Here is a 17,149-nt window from a genome sequence, read left to right as displayed (position 1 = left end):
TCCTAGTGCCAAAAGTTTCTAATTCATGAATTTTTCAGAAGCGATGTTTTATGAAAATTATTTGACATCGGATTTCCATACAAACACTGTTATTTCACGCCTGTTTGCCCACTCGTCAAAATGGCGTCGAAAACCGTGATAAGGCCTATTAATGTTTCACTAGGTATGAGATGTCTAACACGTCTCTGAGCTCCAATCCCTCCAGAGGCTTTCTTAGCAATTTTATCTACATGATCTCTCCACGTTAATGATTGATCTATTTCGACACCAAGATATTAAATTATAAGAGTTATCCCTTGTAAGGTATAATGGTTTTTTACTTGTATATTGAATTGATGCTCGAGGTGGAATGGAATTGGACTCTATTTGATAAAGTGATTGATGCATGTACGCTTACACTTGTGTGTCCCCTAAAGCGGCGCACAATCCCCCCAGTGGTTACATCACACTGCACCAGAGTTTTATCGCCTCCACAGCTAGCGAGCCTACTGTTATCGCTGGATCCCACAGCATCGAGCACTTCATAACCGTGTCTACTACATGTTTTCAGAAGCACACCTCTGTGAGGGTTCCACAGCTTCAGAAGTTTATCGCCTGTACATGTTAAACAGTAGTTTTCTATCGTTATTAAATCTCACGGCTCGTACAGCTCCTTGGTGTCCTTCTAAATTATTGGTTTCCTTGCATGGAAGAGCTAAGTCCATTTAGTTCGGCCTTTCTGGGCATATTTTCGTCAGACGAGAATCACGATCCGTCCGCCATGTTGCTTTCGGTTGCTGCATAACTTATCCTTTGGTGACGCCACTCTACCCACGAGCCAAAGCAAGAAGTATAATTTAGATATTAGATCTAAGTGTCCGAAAAGAAAAAAAGGGCGTTTTGAATTGACGTGTAAAGTAATGCCGAAAAATATATAAGTACAAATCTCAGTACGAAATGTACTCATGCGATTCCTGTGGCTACTTTCAAAATTAATCCTAATTGCTTGAGGCGTTCCGCGATCTCGCTCAATACACTTTTGCAATGAATACATTCTTTTATTCGAGCAATGTTTAGTTGAAATGATTATCTTTTCTCGGAGTGTTGTTTTGTCCTTGAATTTAGCCAAAATTAGGTTATAATCACCGGTAAAAAGACACAACTTTAAAAATTGGTCAAAAATTCATGTTTACGTTTTATTTAAATTTGGCATCGTTAGTGGGGAGGAGCGTTGCGTGACGACACTAAAACGGCTGCGAAGGAGACTAGTCATCTAAGGGAATAAACTTGTTTCCGCTGTTGGGTTAATCTTTTCTAGAAAAGGCTCATTGTATTGAAGGGGAGCTTTCAAAAGTGCCTACTTTGGCGTGATTTAAACCTCCAGTCATGTACAAATTTCAAATAAATTCCACCAATATAAATAAAGCTCTACACAAACGAAACTTATACTTTTAGAAGTAGTTCACCAAGCCCTTTATTCTGGCAAACTTTTAGCCTGTGTGACAGGCTCCCAAATGTGGTATAGGGCGAAAAGAAAAATTGACGAGCCGGGCGAGCGGAGCATCTCCAAGCTCGATTTTTGTCTTTGCTCTATGCCCCACTTGGGAGCCAGTTCACGGGCTAGCAAAGTTTGGGGGAATCGTATTTTTTCTATTTCCTCAAGTTATAGCAAGCCGTTCTTAATAGGTGACATGCATTTGAGTTTTAACTGATCACCATTGTTTTCATGGACAATACATCTAACTATAAAAGTGATAAACAGAAACCCGGGGGCGGGTTAATTTTGACTATGATTATGGAAATGAAGGGCTATTTATAAATTTTAAATAGAAACAAATTAAATATTGGTAACTTCAGTGTTTTTAATCTACAATAGATACTATATTTTCGAATTTCTCCAGAATCTCTAGATTTTGACTTCCAAGCTGTGACAAAATTCTGCCAATATTCTCTTTTTTTTATGTCAATGTTAATTTAAAAAACGTGCACAGCTCCGTGAGCTTTAACGACAGAACCAAATCGAACCTCTTCCTGTTGACAATCGCTAAGAACTTCCTCAACAAGGCCAAAGAAAAACATTAGTATAGTTTGATTGGTCAAGAAATGCTAGTATGTTCGAAGTCGTAAATACCAACATTTGCTTCTATATTATTAGAAAAAAAGTAACAAAATAATGTTACAATTTTTTTTTATTGATCGTTGTCGAATGTTCCAGACCTTCAGGCAGTACGTGGAAAGACAGCCGAGGAACAGCTTTAATCGTTACATTATTCCGGAAAAATCCATTACCGGAATGATCAATATTTAATTATGTTTTGAACTGACGAACAGGTAGAAAACTATTGAGATAACTTTCCGTTTGCCTACTATACAGTCCTCTAAAGTCCAGCAAAGCCACTAGCTGAAACTTTAACTTACTTAATTTAGTAAATTTTGTGAATAAAGATGTTGTTCTCCTATTCTGTACAAAAATTATCAAAATATCGTAGCGAAGGGCTAGTTGCCTTCCTTTTCCTCGTTTGGTTGTGTCTGCTGTGGGAACTTTCGGCCATGTACTGTGATTATATTTGACATATTAGTTGACATATTACTTGGATCAAGGTTTCTAAAAATCAACTGATGATGCCCACTCTCAGTTACAGTGTTGTGGTAATATGTTCGGTCAGCGTCATTGCTTGAACCAGCACTATCTCCAGAGCCAGCGCAAATAGCGTTTAACCGAATTCTCCCTTTTATATTTCTGTCAAACGCACAGTAGATTATTGGGTTGATGGCTTCATTGATAAACATTCCAAACATGGAAATTTCGTGCAAAAGATGTCCTCGATGAATACGATCCGTACCTGAAAAAATCCGAACGACGCTCATAACAAAGGTAGGAAACCAGCACACGGTGAAAGATACTGCAACTAATATAGACGTTCGCGTCACTCGCTTCTTGTTTCGGAAAACAACAGAATGCTGGGCAGCAACGATGCTATCTCCTACCACCGAAGTGTTCCTCCCCCACATGATCAAGCTCACGCGATAATAACACCAGCACAAGACTAAGAATGGTATTAACAGGACAACGACAAAATCGACGGCCTCGTATAGTTTATCGAGCCATTCAACCGGAATTGCAGTCGGCGTGCAGATGATTGTAGAATGGTGATCTCGTACTTCGAACATGTACAGATAAGGACTTGAAACCACGGCGGGGACAACCCACGACATCATAATAAGTTTTCTTACTACGCTTGCCTCCATCTTTGGTAGGTAAGGACGAGCCAGGCTGCGATATCGATCAAAGGCGATCAACGCATGAGTAAAAACCGCCGTGCCGGAAACGGCAATTTCAATGAACTCGATGATTTTACACCCCGCTACTCCAAAGGTCCATTCGTGAAGAAGCTCGCGGACAAATTCAAATGGCATGGTTAGAAGACCAACAACCAGATCGGAGAGAACAATGTTCAGAATAAATTGATACGTTGGGCGATTTCTAAGAAGGTGTCTTCTGGACTTAATGAGGACAAGGCCTACTAGTACGTTTCCCACTGTAGTAAGTGCAAATATTATGGCAAGTAAAGCAGCTTTGGAAATATCTGAGGCCGAAAAAGCCATCACGCTTTGAGATAACACAGCACAAACAGTTCAGCATGCGGCGAAAAGCCTTGCGATACAGGCGAATAAAATTGCAACTTTAAGGCAGCTGGTCAGAGCCAGATTGAAAAACATCTGCCTGAAAGGGAAGATTTGACAAGTCAGATAGTAAAGAATTCACAATGCATGTAGGTAATTACGTTTGAGAATTCAATGTAAATAGCGTGGACCAAACTAATGAAATAGCAGATTGCCGCATACGACAAGTTTACTCGGTCACCTTAAAATTATTGGACATCACCTGATAACTGCCGAAAAGTTTGTATAAAACCGACGATTTCCCAAGAAAATTAGTCGTTTTAATTAACCAAGAAGCTTCTATTCTCGACAAAGAGTCAAAATCGGTCGCCATTAGAAATCAAACAATAGGTTTGTGAAACATCATTGCAAACTAAAAACAGATTGAAATAAACAGCATTATATATAGTACACCACAAACCTGGTGAAAAAAATATATACAGCTCAAGATAAACATTTCAAAAGATTTATAATCGGTATAGTTTGCTTCCAAATACTTAAATATTTATGTTTTTCGTAGGGGCTGCAAAAATGCAGTTTAAAATTTTCGTATTTTGTGCTTGAAGAAGACTCATGAAACCTTGGTAAAAACACCTATGCTTCTGTTTTAATTACCTTATTTGAGTTCAAGATAAACATTTTGGAAGATATATAATCGGAATAGTTTTGCTTCCAAATACGTCTATATTTATGTTCTTAAGGGAGGATGTAGTTAACAAATTGCGTTCTTTGCGCCTGGAACTGACTCAAGAAAAACAAACTGACGCAAAACTAGTTCCATAAATGACCATCAACTAAGAACATATTTTGTTTTTTTTGTAGGAATTATTTCGATGTCACGTTTTAACACAGAACTTATCGTTTTCATCATGTTAACTGATTTTTATCTGGTTTCTCTCTCTCTCTTGCAGTATCATTTTAGAGCCTATGGAGTATTTTGGATGTGCTGTAATTTTGTAAAATGACGAGGCCTGACATGGCATGAAATAACATTTTGCAGGCAACACACACGATTACGGCCATACGTAAACAATTTATACGTAGACAAGTTTGAAAAGACCTGGCGGGTAGTCTCTTTTCTTATTTTCTGATGGGCTCTGTCTGAGCGAAATAAATCAAATTCTTATTGAGGATACCAAAATTCGCTAAAAAGTGGTTTAAACGAGGGTCTTTCTAAAAGAAAAAAAAAACTAAATGAATCCTAAAGCAGGATACGATAAAGATAAAAAGCTACTTCTAATAATGTTAATCATAACGGAGCAAAATACTGAAAGACTATATATACATTAGCATCAACAGATAATTATACCTTAGAAATTCATCGCCTGCTATATCTTGTCAAGTGAAGTGACCTCTCAGAGCCCTTTTAAGCTCAAAATTCTTTTATGCAAATTTTTTTATTCTATCCAGTTGTGGATGCCATGAGCTTTACGCTTTTGAGGTTATTAGGGGCATTATTTCTACGCCTGGCAAATTCAAGATAATTTGAAATAAAGGTGTTAACAAAGGAACTGTCCAACCATACATCTTTTGCCACTACATGCCGGCTCTATGAACTTTCCGGTACCAGTAAAGATGAATTACAGGTGGTGATATACACTGCTTTCATTTCTGTTCAGTGGTTTTCTAGAATTTCGCGGTCAACAACTCATGTTTTCTAACTGATTTGCATACGGTACGGTACTTAATGGCAACATTACATACTTGCTATTCTTCTCTCATGGCCAAAGCCACGGATGTAGGCCCCTGCTTCAATTCCACCTGAGTCCAAACGGACGTGGAGTTCACATGTGACTACAACTGTCTACCGTTATTTGGATAGTGTTTTTTTACAATATATATATATATATATATATATATATATATATATATATATATATATATATATATATATATATATATATGCAGAGAAAGGACAATCAATTGCTTGTCATTAAATGTTCAATCAGACTCAATTTACGGGGAGTTATTTCGTATGCCATATGTATCTAACGAAATTGAAGTTCAACTCTTAAACGACTTCGACGCTCAACTGACTTTTAATTTGAATAATGGTGTTTTAATATAAAGAAATTCTTGTGCTATTATAAGCTGAACAAAAAAAAAAGGCATTACTTATTCATCCAAAATCACACCAGGGGCTATTATTAATGTTTCATGCTGCACAAGTGTCAGCAACATCTTCCTGAACAACCTTTCAAGCTAAACTTGACCCGCTGAGCAGAACTTTAGTTTGAAATCCAGCATAGGGTGGTAATAACTCCTATTCTGTCGGAATCGTCTATTTCGTTATCCTTCAGCAGACGAGTGACAATTAATTGACAACTCATTGTTTTAACATTCTAGGTCATGCTTCCACCAATTTTCAGCTCAAGATGAAAGAAGCTATTCATATCCAGGCTTAAGATATTTCATCACATTTCCTTTGATTGCGTATATGCCACTCATTGACATTCCAATCCCAGCAGTATGCAGGACGTTTGTCCCATGAACCTAGTTTAATGGCCTTAATTCCCACGAGTCTCCTGTAGCTCTGCAGTGGTAGAGCATCCGAACTAGTAATCGGAAGGTCTTATGTTCGACTCCTGATAGGAGCACTCGGAATTTCTTTTTGCCTGTGTCATTACTGAATAATACATCATTCTCAACACTTTTATCTTTTGAAAACATGTTTTAACAGCCCTTCTGTCATCTTCAGTCAAGTAAATTGTAAAGATTCTAAACAATGCCAATGCCAATGCCTTCTGGTTGTCCTTGCAAAGCGAAATCAGCAGGATCTAACAATATTTCTTGATTGTTTTTTTAATAAAAACAATTAATTATTCCACTCGCGCGCTGGATATGAGACTGAATGACAGTGAACTCGGTGCTACGCGCCTCGTTGGCTATCTTAATCATCTCATATCCAACGCGCGCTCGTGGAATAATTGTTAAAAATATTTATGAACACTTGGGACGTTTAAAAGCATTGTTAGTGTTTTTCAGTATTAGAAAGTTATTGTTTCTTTTTTGTCCATCTACTCTCCTCTTCCAAGCTATTTAAACGGCTATCAATGGATACTACTATGCCACGTGACGCGGCTTCGTAGTGATAGAACTCGGGAACACATTTTATATTTGCTATGTCGAGGAAATTTAACTTGAAATTTAGCTAAACTTTATCTGGGCTGTGGTTTCTAGTTTTTAGTTTTAGTTTAATATACGCATCTTTGATGAGACATATCTACATTTTTCTGTTTTTTCTATTATTTCTCAGTGTAATTAGGTTTAATTGTTAATATTTGTAAATAATTACGTAATTCAGCCTTTAGGCTGCGAGGTGAGTTTAAATAAAACCATCTATCTAACTATCTATCTACTATATGATTCCTCCGCATTGTTGCTCGAGAGGTCGTTAGCTTAGCTAAAAGCACCAGAAATAGGACCGAGAAGTTTAACAAATAGCTATCTTAAGATAGAAGTAGATCTGGGTCCAATTCAACAAAACTCTTGCGCGCATAGCTTATACAAAATTCGCCAGACATTGAGTTTATAAGCGCTCGCAAAAAAATTTCAATAGATCTGTTTTCTAAAAGCAAATCTACTGGATGTACGACAGCAAATGGGAGATACTCACCTGCTTTCGAAGCTCGCTGTCCGTGCACCACGCAAAAACAACGACAATCCGGTGATGTTTGCACGCGATCTCGTCGACACGAAGAGGCAAAGTTTGCCATGTTACTTCCCTTAAAACTAAACTTCCCGTAACTCATTTGCCAGACTTCAGACTTCCCTGCTGTTTAGGCCGACTTACATTGAATAGATTGTCCTTTGGAAGAGCGCTTAACCCATATATTCATAATACACACAGCAAATTTTCTTTTGTTTTGACCACCAGCATGGTGGCGATGCAATCTACCCATAGGAAACAAGGAACACACGTCGTGCAGTGAGCACTGCAGATGTTGCTTTTTATTTCATTTGAAAACAACAGAGTCATCACTTTCTAATGAAACAATTCTAATATTCCAGAGGCCGCGACGACATTCATATACGTACTTTCCGCTGTATAAGTTTTATACTACTTTTAACTGTTAAAAAGCCGAATATTGAGATTCGTCTTTGAAGGTTTAAAATGCAAGTCTTCTTTTGCTTTCTGCCGGCGATGATTTTGTTAGTTACCCTCAAACTCCCCTCGAGTTCTGAAAAAGACTATATCACTGACACAAAATCAATGTATTATTTCCCATCGAATATTCCTTGTAGCTCTTAGCAGTTAGTGAGGACATGTGCATTATGAGAATCACAAAGTATACCTTAGTTACAATTATTGCGAATTAATTTTTCTATAACTCCGCTGCAGACTGATCTAACTTAACGTACATATAGTGAACAACAACAACAAAAAAAAAATCAAAGATTATGTTAATGGTAAGTCGTGATTTGTTATAACCTTCTGGTCAATTCACACAATTGTGATGCATCTTTCTCGTTCGTTAGTAATGGACAGAGAAACACCCTTTAGAAATTAACCATGAGTGAACTGGTACGGCATAATCCTATAAGACATTTAGGTATTATCTTGAACTCGTAACTCATACCGCTTAATGACAGATGCAGCAATTACCAGCAATTTTTGTGTCCTTTTCACTTTGCTATAGGATCTTCGCTTTCTTTGATAATATAACGCCTCTGGCAGGTGCTTATGCCTATTAACCGCTAGTAAAAGTAATCGCTTACTGCACCAGTAATATATAACGAAAGGTTAGTATACCGTCGTGGCAAACTTTGAATCACTTTTGTTTACGTGTAACACAGCCACGGATGGGGTCCGAGTGTAAGACCTCGCGTCGCATGTTATTGGGTTCAATCAAGTTACTGATCAATGCTGATCATGTCCTCTACGACCTCAGATATCGCCAAGGTTTCCTGTTTTGGAATCGTATCGCCCGTGGCTATTGTGGGCAATATCATCGTTTGTCACGTCTTGATAAAGCACCGAAATGTCCTCTTAAGAAACCGCCCAACTTATCAGTTTATTCTCAGCTTGACTTTCTCCGATCTCGTAATCAGTGCGTTACTTTGTCCATTCGAAATGATGAGTAAAATTCTCGGCTCATGGCCTATTGGAACAGTTGTTTGTAAGGTCTTCGAATTCGTCGTGGTATCGACGTCGGGTGCGGCAGTTATAACACACGCACTGATAGCAGTTGATCGATATCGTGGTTTAGCACATCCTTATCTTCCCAGATTCAAAGCTAAACTAGTAAGGCTTCTGATAGCTTTGTCTTGGGCCTTTCCTGCTATCATTTCCACTCCGCATTTGTCCATGGCTCAGGTTGTTAACGTGAATTCCAAATCGATATGCACGCTGCTCGCCATACCTGTGCCATGGCTCGACAAACTTTACGAAGCTGCGGAGTTTGTAGTGTTGTTCTTTTCTCCCTTGTGTGTTATCTGCTGGTGTTACTATCACGTGGTGTTCTTAACGCATGGCAGTGCAGGTGGGGCACAGATACCAACAGCAGAAATTGCACTTCGACGGAGCCAAAAGCGCGTGACGAAAACATCGTGCTTGATCGTGGTCGCTTTTATCATTTGCTGGTCAACGAGATTTGTGTTGAGCATTTGGAGAATTGTCTCAGGGACAGATAGTGTGCATCGGGGTCATTTACTGTACGATATTGCGTTGTTTGGAGAACTTATTAATGAGGCTATCAATCCGATCATTTACACGGCATTTGACAGGAATATGAATATTTGGGAAGACATCCAGTGTAGCAACCGTGTCCCCAACAAAGGTAACAACGAAAATGAACTACCTAGCAGAGCTAACGAACGACATCATTGCAGCCGCAGAAATGCAACCATGCAATTGGGTTTTGTAGAATCGCATCTTTAAAATGCCTTTTATCCACGTTTAACATTATAGGAAGAATAAATACAGATTTTAGCATAGGAAGCCCACTCATGTCAGATGGGTTGTGACGAAGAGCAGTGCAGTGGCCCTTCAAGTTCGGGTCGATCATAGGACCATCAACCGCCTTGTTATGGAAAAGAAAAAAATATATTAATTATTACAACTGTCTTTAGCCTTTCCAGAGTCATCCCAATTAGTGTTCATATCAATTTGACTGATGAATCGGAAGGAAGTCACCTACAGGATGATGGAGGTCCTGACCACCAACACCAAAGTATTAAGTCTCTGAAACGTTCGAACTATGAATAAAACGGGCAAGTCACCACAAGTCGCAGAAATTCCACACTGGGCCCTGTATATACAGAGAGAGCGGATTGTTATTGAGAGTTATGAAAAATGAAATTAGGAGAAATACGCTAAATTCTAGCCATTACACCGTGAAATAGTCGCCATCATCTCCAAAGGATATCGAAGATACAAAAATAGAGTTATGACAGGGAGCAAAAAAGGGAGGCAATTCAATACGATCCTGATGCATTATAAATGCCAGCAGCCATATTTGAACCAGCCAATGACTGTGTCCATACTACCAAAGCCACCTAGTCTGTGAACAGTTACAGTCGTAACTACTTCACGATCTAATGACCGTGATGTTGTCTTCAATGTTAAAATAGGAAATGACTGTCACATTACGATACAGCAATGAGAAGGGCGTCGATGCAGCTGTGTCATGAACGACAATGGAAAGTGGCCTGCCAAACTGTGCACTGTATACATTCAAGTCACTGAGGGAGGGTTTTACTACTCTCTGGTATCTGTAAACTGATACGGAGCCCTCTAACTGACAGAAAGATCAATCTTATTTATCATCTGATGATCAATACAATTCAAAGTGGAGCGTAGGAAGCAGGGTGGCCGTGTCAAGACACCAGACTTGTAATCTGGAGGTCTCGCATACGAGTACCACTCTGACCACTAGCTCGATGCAGTTGTTTCTCAGTAGCCCCGAATTAAACTCTTCGACTACGTCAACTGGTCCGCCTCCTCAAATGGGACTCTTAAGGGCGGTGCCTACTTTTGTTTCTGCGCATACGTTCTGTGCATCTTGAGATACTCGGGTTTCCTTTGGGTGGTGCCTATTAATACAGGGATATCTGAATTACGCGGTTTAAAACTACGTGGAGAAAGCAGAACTTAGCAAGTGCTCTTGGAATCAAAAAGGAAATTGGGGGTAACCATGCACTTTTCAGAGATAATAAAGTCTCAATTTGGAAAAAAAGTACCATACATTGCTTTATATTTCACTGTTTTTTAGAATAATTGTTGCTAAATTATCTCAAAAAAATGCGTGGTTATCCTCAATTTTCTTCTTGGATTTCAATAGCACCTTGATAAGATCTGCTTTCCCTGCATAGTCACAAGCCACACAAAAATACTACTTCATTAGTAGGCACCGTCCTTAATGCGTTATGTTCCATTTGCAATATTAGTTGTTTGTTTTATTATCTCTAAAAAGCCGCTAACAGGTGAGGGCAGTTTTAGTGGCATTGCGTTCTGTAGTTCAACAGATTCTCAAACAGGTACTGTGCCATTTAGATGTCGTGATCGACAATTACTAAACAAAGGAATAATTTTCGCTCTAATGCAGTGCAACTGTCCTTCACAGATTATCCTTCCATTTTGTATGAATTACTCTCTTTTGCTTTTGCCTTTACAGTTAGCCCAAGAAAGCAGATTAGTTGTTGCTATCACAAAATTTGGTGACATAGAAGAGGTTTAAATCCAAGAATTTAAAGTCTTATCTACAAGGCTTATACTTTTAAAGGAGATGTAGTGGGGTATAAAAAAAATAACAAAGCAAGATCACTGTCGTGGCCTAACTCAGTTTCCCAATCTCTTGCAGGAACCACTTTTGGAGCGGTCAAATGCCTTCGCTTTCAGGAGGCAAAAATAAAAACAGGTTCAGGGTTTTTTTTTTCTTTTTGCAAATTTCTTTTGACCCTCTCATTTTAGTAAACAATAATCTCACAGAAGATTATACAATTTCGTATGTACGCAGGTTAAGAAAAACAGAATGCACGCCACTAGCGGACTCAGGGCTGGAAGACCCCACGGTGAAAGATGTAACTTTATTAATCAACTAGATTTCAAGTTCTGGCAAACATAACAGGATTGAATTGAACACAGCACAACACAAGATGAGATGAGATGAGATGAGATGAGATGAGATGAGATGAGATGAGATGAGATGAGGTATGACAAGACGCAGGCGGGTCTGAACTGGAAGTACCGGAATTCCGTGATTAATTAAATTGCGGTTTACTTTTAATTGAGGTTGTGTCAACGGTGCCAGGTAAATAAGATTTAAATGTCACCATCCAGTTTACAGTTGTCGATTGACATGTCGCATGTATATGGTTCCGATTACCGTTGTAAATGTGAAGTAAAATACACAGTGGCTATTCGTACGGCACCCGTACGGCGACTTGTATTTGCTATTCGTACGGGAGTCCGAAGATTTCATAGGATTTCTCTGTAATTCATGATTCTCGCTTACCCAAATTATTATATTTACCTTAAGAAGGATTAAGTGAATCCAGTGAGCCAGATAAGTTTGCGTACTCTCTGCTTACTAAGCGAACGACCCACTCGCGACACTTCAAACTTTTTCCGAGCTACAAAAACTCGCAAATTTAAGAGTTTCCTGGGTTTCACACTCCTAAGGTCCTTCTCTTGGGAGTGTGAAACCCAGGAAACGATAGCTCGCTAAAATGACCTCAAATCAGCAAAAGGAGACAGAGAAACAACAAACAGTACACCGTATACAAAAGGTATGTCAATTTTTTTTGAGAAATTTTCGGAATTTTCACCTCCTAAACCCGATCGTAAATATTCCCATACAAACTCTTAAATTTGCACCGTGATCGCTATTACGCAAGATGATCACCACAATTCACAGCTTGAGCTTGGGCCTTGGGCCAATTTCCCAGGGATTTAAGCCGTAATTTTATCAAATTTAACTCCTCTGCGCCCTGTGTTTTTTAATTGGAAATCGGGTAAACCGGGTCATCAAACGTGGCTTGTGATATTTCTACAGTGACAGTGAATTTTCGAACGCGTAACGGCCAAAATCACAGAAATGTTCTTGTACTGAAAGGAAACCAGAAATGTACAGACTCAATGGCCGAATAATACATGTCATCAAGTCGTAAATGACTCATCTCAGTTTTCCTGTACACACAAAAACAGTTGTGGTAAAGAATTTGTTTTTCCGCGGCTGAAGAATTTGACAGTGAAAATATACAGTTTCGATTACGACACAATCACGCGCATATAAACAGGCACAGGCGTCCTCTACTGTTAGTAGCGTGGAGTAGAATTTACTAGCATTCCTAGATTATTCTGTTTTGAGACCACAAAGTTGTCATAATCTTTCCTTTTTATGCCGAAAGAATATGATCTAAATTTAATCATCGAGCAAATGATACGTTTTCTGAAACGAAGTGCAACATTTTCCCGGAGTGTATTAAAGAGGGCAGACATACTTAAATCAAGCGCGCTATTAAATTGCCTTGAGACACGGTTAGAAAAAACATAAAAAAAGACATCGTGAGCTTGTGAGTGAAATCCTGAAAAAGGTGATCGCACGAGTGCTATTGTCAACTCAGTACGATAAAAAATGCATTGATTAAGGTGAATCCTGAAGAATATGTATATTCATGGCACTACCATAGTAAACGGTTGCTCTCTATTGGTTTAAATTTACTTTAAGTATTATCATATTTGTAAGAAAACGTTGAGCCGGGTAATGGAGTCTTATGTGGACAAAATTATCAGATCCCGTGGCTTTGGCGAGCGGTCCTGTTGTGACTAATTGATTTTACGAAGAGGCTAAAAGAACCCGAAAATTGAGTACAACAATTGCACCGGAAAAGAGCTAACTTTTAGACGGAAGCAAAATGCACACGCACTTTTCAATAGAAGAAACACCAGACTGACCCCGCAGAACAAGCGTCATTTTTCGTGTTTGTTTCGCGGGCTTACGAAAAACGCGAGGTAAACGCGCACTACATGTCACGCGCGACATGAGTGGTGAGGGGAAAATAATAGACATGTACATGTTTATGCATACCCCTGGGTGCATACCTCTATCTTGTTCCATCATATTAACGACGCTACGGTAAACCGTACAAGGAGAAACAACCTTCAGTCTTGTGGAAAAAATTATTTCATGTTATTTTAGAGCGTGTATGTAGGGGGGGGGGGGGGGGAGGTATTCACCGTTCTGATCGATATCAATCCGATGCCTGGCTGCACTGGTGACTGCATTGTCACATCATACCATTTAAGTTGCTGTGTTAGCGCGTTCTATATTACATCAGACCGTATCAGGTGCGTCACCCGCCGTTCTGATGGATAAAAAATTAAAGGCTAAGTTGCTGTGTTAGCGCGTTCTACGTTACATCAGACCGTATCAGGTGCGTCACCCGCCGTTCTGATGGGTAAAAAATTAAAGGCTAAGTTGCTGTGTTAGCGCGTTCTAAGTTACATCAGACCGTATCAGGTGCGTCACCCGCCGTTCTGATGGATAAAAAATTAAAGGCTGAGTTGCTGTGTTAGCGCGTTCTAAGTTACATCAGACCGTATCAGGTGCGTCACCCGCCGTTCTGATGGATAAAAAATTAAAGGCTAAGTTGCTGTGTTACAGTCAACCCAGGTCACGCGTGAACGGTATTTTCGAAATTTGAACGGAGTTTTGAAATTTACATGTCAGTTTTGAACATCGCCAACGAGATTTCGGGGTTCCCGCATAAATTTCCCTAGCTTATTGACAGGATAAAGCTATGCATTTTTCTTTACATTGCAAAATTGAATATTTCAAGAATAAGAATTATTTCTCAAGTATTTTGAATCTTTTTTTTTCAGTTAATGCGTCTTTTTCGGAACGATTTTTAGAGAAATGTCCAACATTCCATTCACACGTCGGACATTACAAAGAGAAATTCGAATGTTCATTTCATTCTTGGAAATTCTGTTCACGCGTGACCTGGGTTGACTGTAAAGCGTTCTAAGTTACATCAGACCGTATCAGGTGCGTCACCCGCCGTTCTGATGGATAAAAAATTAAAGGCTGAGCTGCTGTATGAGCGTTATTTATTTGTTACACGAGACCATGACACCGATATCAACCACGACACTGGCTGTGCATTTTTTTTTTTATGCATTTAGTTTTTTTTACGAGTTTGCTTCATAGTCAGTTCCTTCATTACTTCACCAGATATATAGTTTCGTGTTTTTTATTGCTTTTTTTGTAAAACACTGACCTCACTAATAAAAGTGTTCTACATTGTCCCCTGGTAATGGTTTTGGTCTGGTGTGAAGATAGATTTACAATTTGGACATTTCGCGCAAAAAGTGAATTTGTCGTGCCCCCTGTTCTGAAAGTGAATATGGATTGCTCCATTTAATCGTAAGTTCAGGAGTGGAATTCGAATTTTGAGGGCCAATCTCCTACACTATGAATGTTATGACGCCTACCCCCGGAAAAATTGCCCGGACGGTGTACATTGCAAGATCATGTTAGTCGTGTTTATGTTAAGATTGAATATTCAAAATTGTGGTTGTCTAGACAAATGCTCTTCTGTGATAACTTATGTCTTCTTGGCTAAGCGAGCCTTACCTTGGTTCTGTCCCTTGTATTTCCTTTGTTTCAATGCCTACCGTTTCGCATAATTAACACGCGCCAATTCCTTAGTAGAAGAATACGTCTCTCATTCGTTTGTCTTCGCATTTGTCTGGCCTCCCTTTCATTAGCGGCCCTTAGCAATCGCCTTCTTGTTCCTTGCTTTGCGCATCTTTCTTTTTTTCCTCTAATGAACTTTCACGCGACTTTCGTGGCATGATCGATCACAATTTTGGAAGGGCGCGCTTCCTCCCGTTCCCGCTAAAGAGTACTGTAATATAATTCCGCGATCGCGGTTCAAGATACTTGTATATGTGCCCGCGTTTCTACACAGTGATACTTATTATCCAAATTCGAAGAGACAGCGGCTTATCGCACAACAATAGAAAACCAGTGATAGATAGAAAACATTAGCTAGTAAGGCTTTGTTCCGGAAGTGAATGTACAACTAGTAGATCTAAAGGATGGCGATTAGTTTGCGACCTTTGTGCACAGGATGCAGAGGAGTCTCATCTGACGAAATTCAGTCTAATATTTATTCACCATGCAATTGCAGCGAAATTCGCGAAAATCGATCTTGTTGATTCATTGCAGAACAAAGTACGTGGACAAACAAAGCGTCATACGATCTTAGTATTTTACCGACGCGCACCTTTTATATAATTATAGGTATAGATATTTTTTGATCGGCATGATCAATTTGCGCTAAAATTGCACGGTACCTCTCATTAGACGGTATGTACGTGAGCACCGTCATGCCACAAACTTATTTGTTCGAATTTATTCTCGCCATCTTCTTATATGAGGAGTAATGCGGTAATTTTGTATCGAGTTACGATATTCAAAAACACTGTCCAGATCGCAAAGAAAGAAGTGAGAATAACATGAGCCGTTCATTCTATGGCATATTGAATGAGATTACAGACGCCTCAAGGAACCACAAAGATTTTAACTGTGTCCCGTCATGACCTTTGTTGACAGAAAGCCATGGCTTATAACACCTTTTACCGTCTAGGAGTTTATTCTCCATCGGGGGCAAAAGAGAAATATGAAAGGGATGCGGGGTTTCTTACCCCGCATTCCTTTGAGATACTTCCAGTCAGACCCCGCTGCGTCTCGTCATGGCGGAGATGAGATCAGATAAGATAAGATAAGATAAGATAAGCATCAACACTTTTTTGATTTTCAAAACGGAAAAGAGGAAGAAGAAGAAGAAATGGCAAACGTCAGGTAACAGGAGAGATATTTAAAGCTAAATCAGATTGAACTACAGTTGCCAAGTAAAAAAAAAAAACGCTATAAGTAGCACTAGTAAAGAGCAATAGAATGTTTTAATTCAAAGCTAAAGGAAAATGAAATAAATAAAAACTTAAGGACAAATTTCTTTTGGAAAAATTTTTATTGATTCGGTAATTGAACTGGAATCAAAGTTCAGACTAACCCTGGATTGGTTCTTTGTACAGCTTTGCACAGAGGTCAGGGGTCAGTGTTAAGAGTGGTTTGCCAATTTAGGCAGCAACTCCAGAAAGGATGGCGGAGCTGGCAGATATCTCCAGAAACAAAACAGCAAAGCCAGGAATGGTTTTTATCGCACGTTCAACAATACGTGGTGATCAGCTTAGTACAGCGTCCATACCAGGCTTTAGCTATAAATGCCAGATTAACGTCCTGTAAACTATCTTGTATGCATCTGAGTGCTGTCGTATGACATGAGTGATCTGAAGAGGCTGTGTGCCTTTCAAAACTTTTTCTCCTCCTCAAACGACTAGAAGTAGGGTTGTCCTACCTCGTTGCAAATAGGTTCTAAAAGTATATGTATTGCAAAACTTGACTCACCATCTCGGTGTCTTTTCTATATGCAAGGTATGAAGAGTTTAATTATAATTACAAACTTTCGATGTCGTGGCAACGCGTCAAAAGTCACA

At 39.2% G+C, this 17,149-nt stretch overlaps 2 protein-coding genes across 2 annotated transcripts; one reads left to right on the top strand and one right to left on the bottom strand.

The window, feature by feature from the left end:
- Window positions 1-1,520: 1,520 nt before the first annotated feature.
- On the bottom strand, window positions 1,521-4,051 carry LOC146464153 (histamine H2 receptor-like). Its single transcript, XM_085130057.1, has one exon. The coding sequence runs from the start codon at window positions 3,583-3,585 to the stop codon at window positions 2,476-2,478; it is 1,110 nt and encodes a 369-aa protein (XP_084986183.1). The 5' UTR covers window positions 3,586-4,051; the 3' UTR covers window positions 1,521-2,475.
- Window positions 4,052-8,229: 4,178 nt separating this feature from the next.
- LOC146464152 (tachykinin-like peptides receptor 86C) lies at window positions 8,230-9,636 on the top strand. Its single transcript, XM_085130153.1, has one exon. It carries the CDS (start codon window positions 8,507-8,509, stop codon window positions 9,521-9,523), a length of 1,017 nt encoding a protein of 338 aa, XP_084986279.1. The 5' UTR covers window positions 8,230-8,506; the 3' UTR covers window positions 9,524-9,636.
- Window positions 9,637-17,149: the final 7,513 nt, after the last annotated feature.

The sequence above is a fragment of the Pavona decussata genome, unplaced genomic scaffold (assembly GCF_977016875.1).
Source record: "Pavona decussata unplaced genomic scaffold, jaPavDecu1.1 SCAFFOLD_168, whole genome shotgun sequence".
NCBI classification, from domain to species: domain Eukaryota; kingdom Metazoa; phylum Cnidaria; class Anthozoa; order Scleractinia; family Agariciidae; genus Pavona; species Pavona decussata.
This window is presented reverse-complemented; position numbering and strand designations above follow the sequence as displayed.

What these genes read in the sequence shown, in the direction of transcription:
- LOC146464153 (XM_085130057.1), bottom strand. Translation starts at nt 3,585, where the DNA reads ATGGCTTTTTCGGCCTCAGATATTTCCAAAGCTGCTTTACTTGCCATA.
- LOC146464152 (XM_085130153.1), top strand. Translation starts at nt 8,507, where the DNA reads ATGCTGATCATGTCCTCTACGACCTCAGATATCGCCAAGGTTTCCTGT.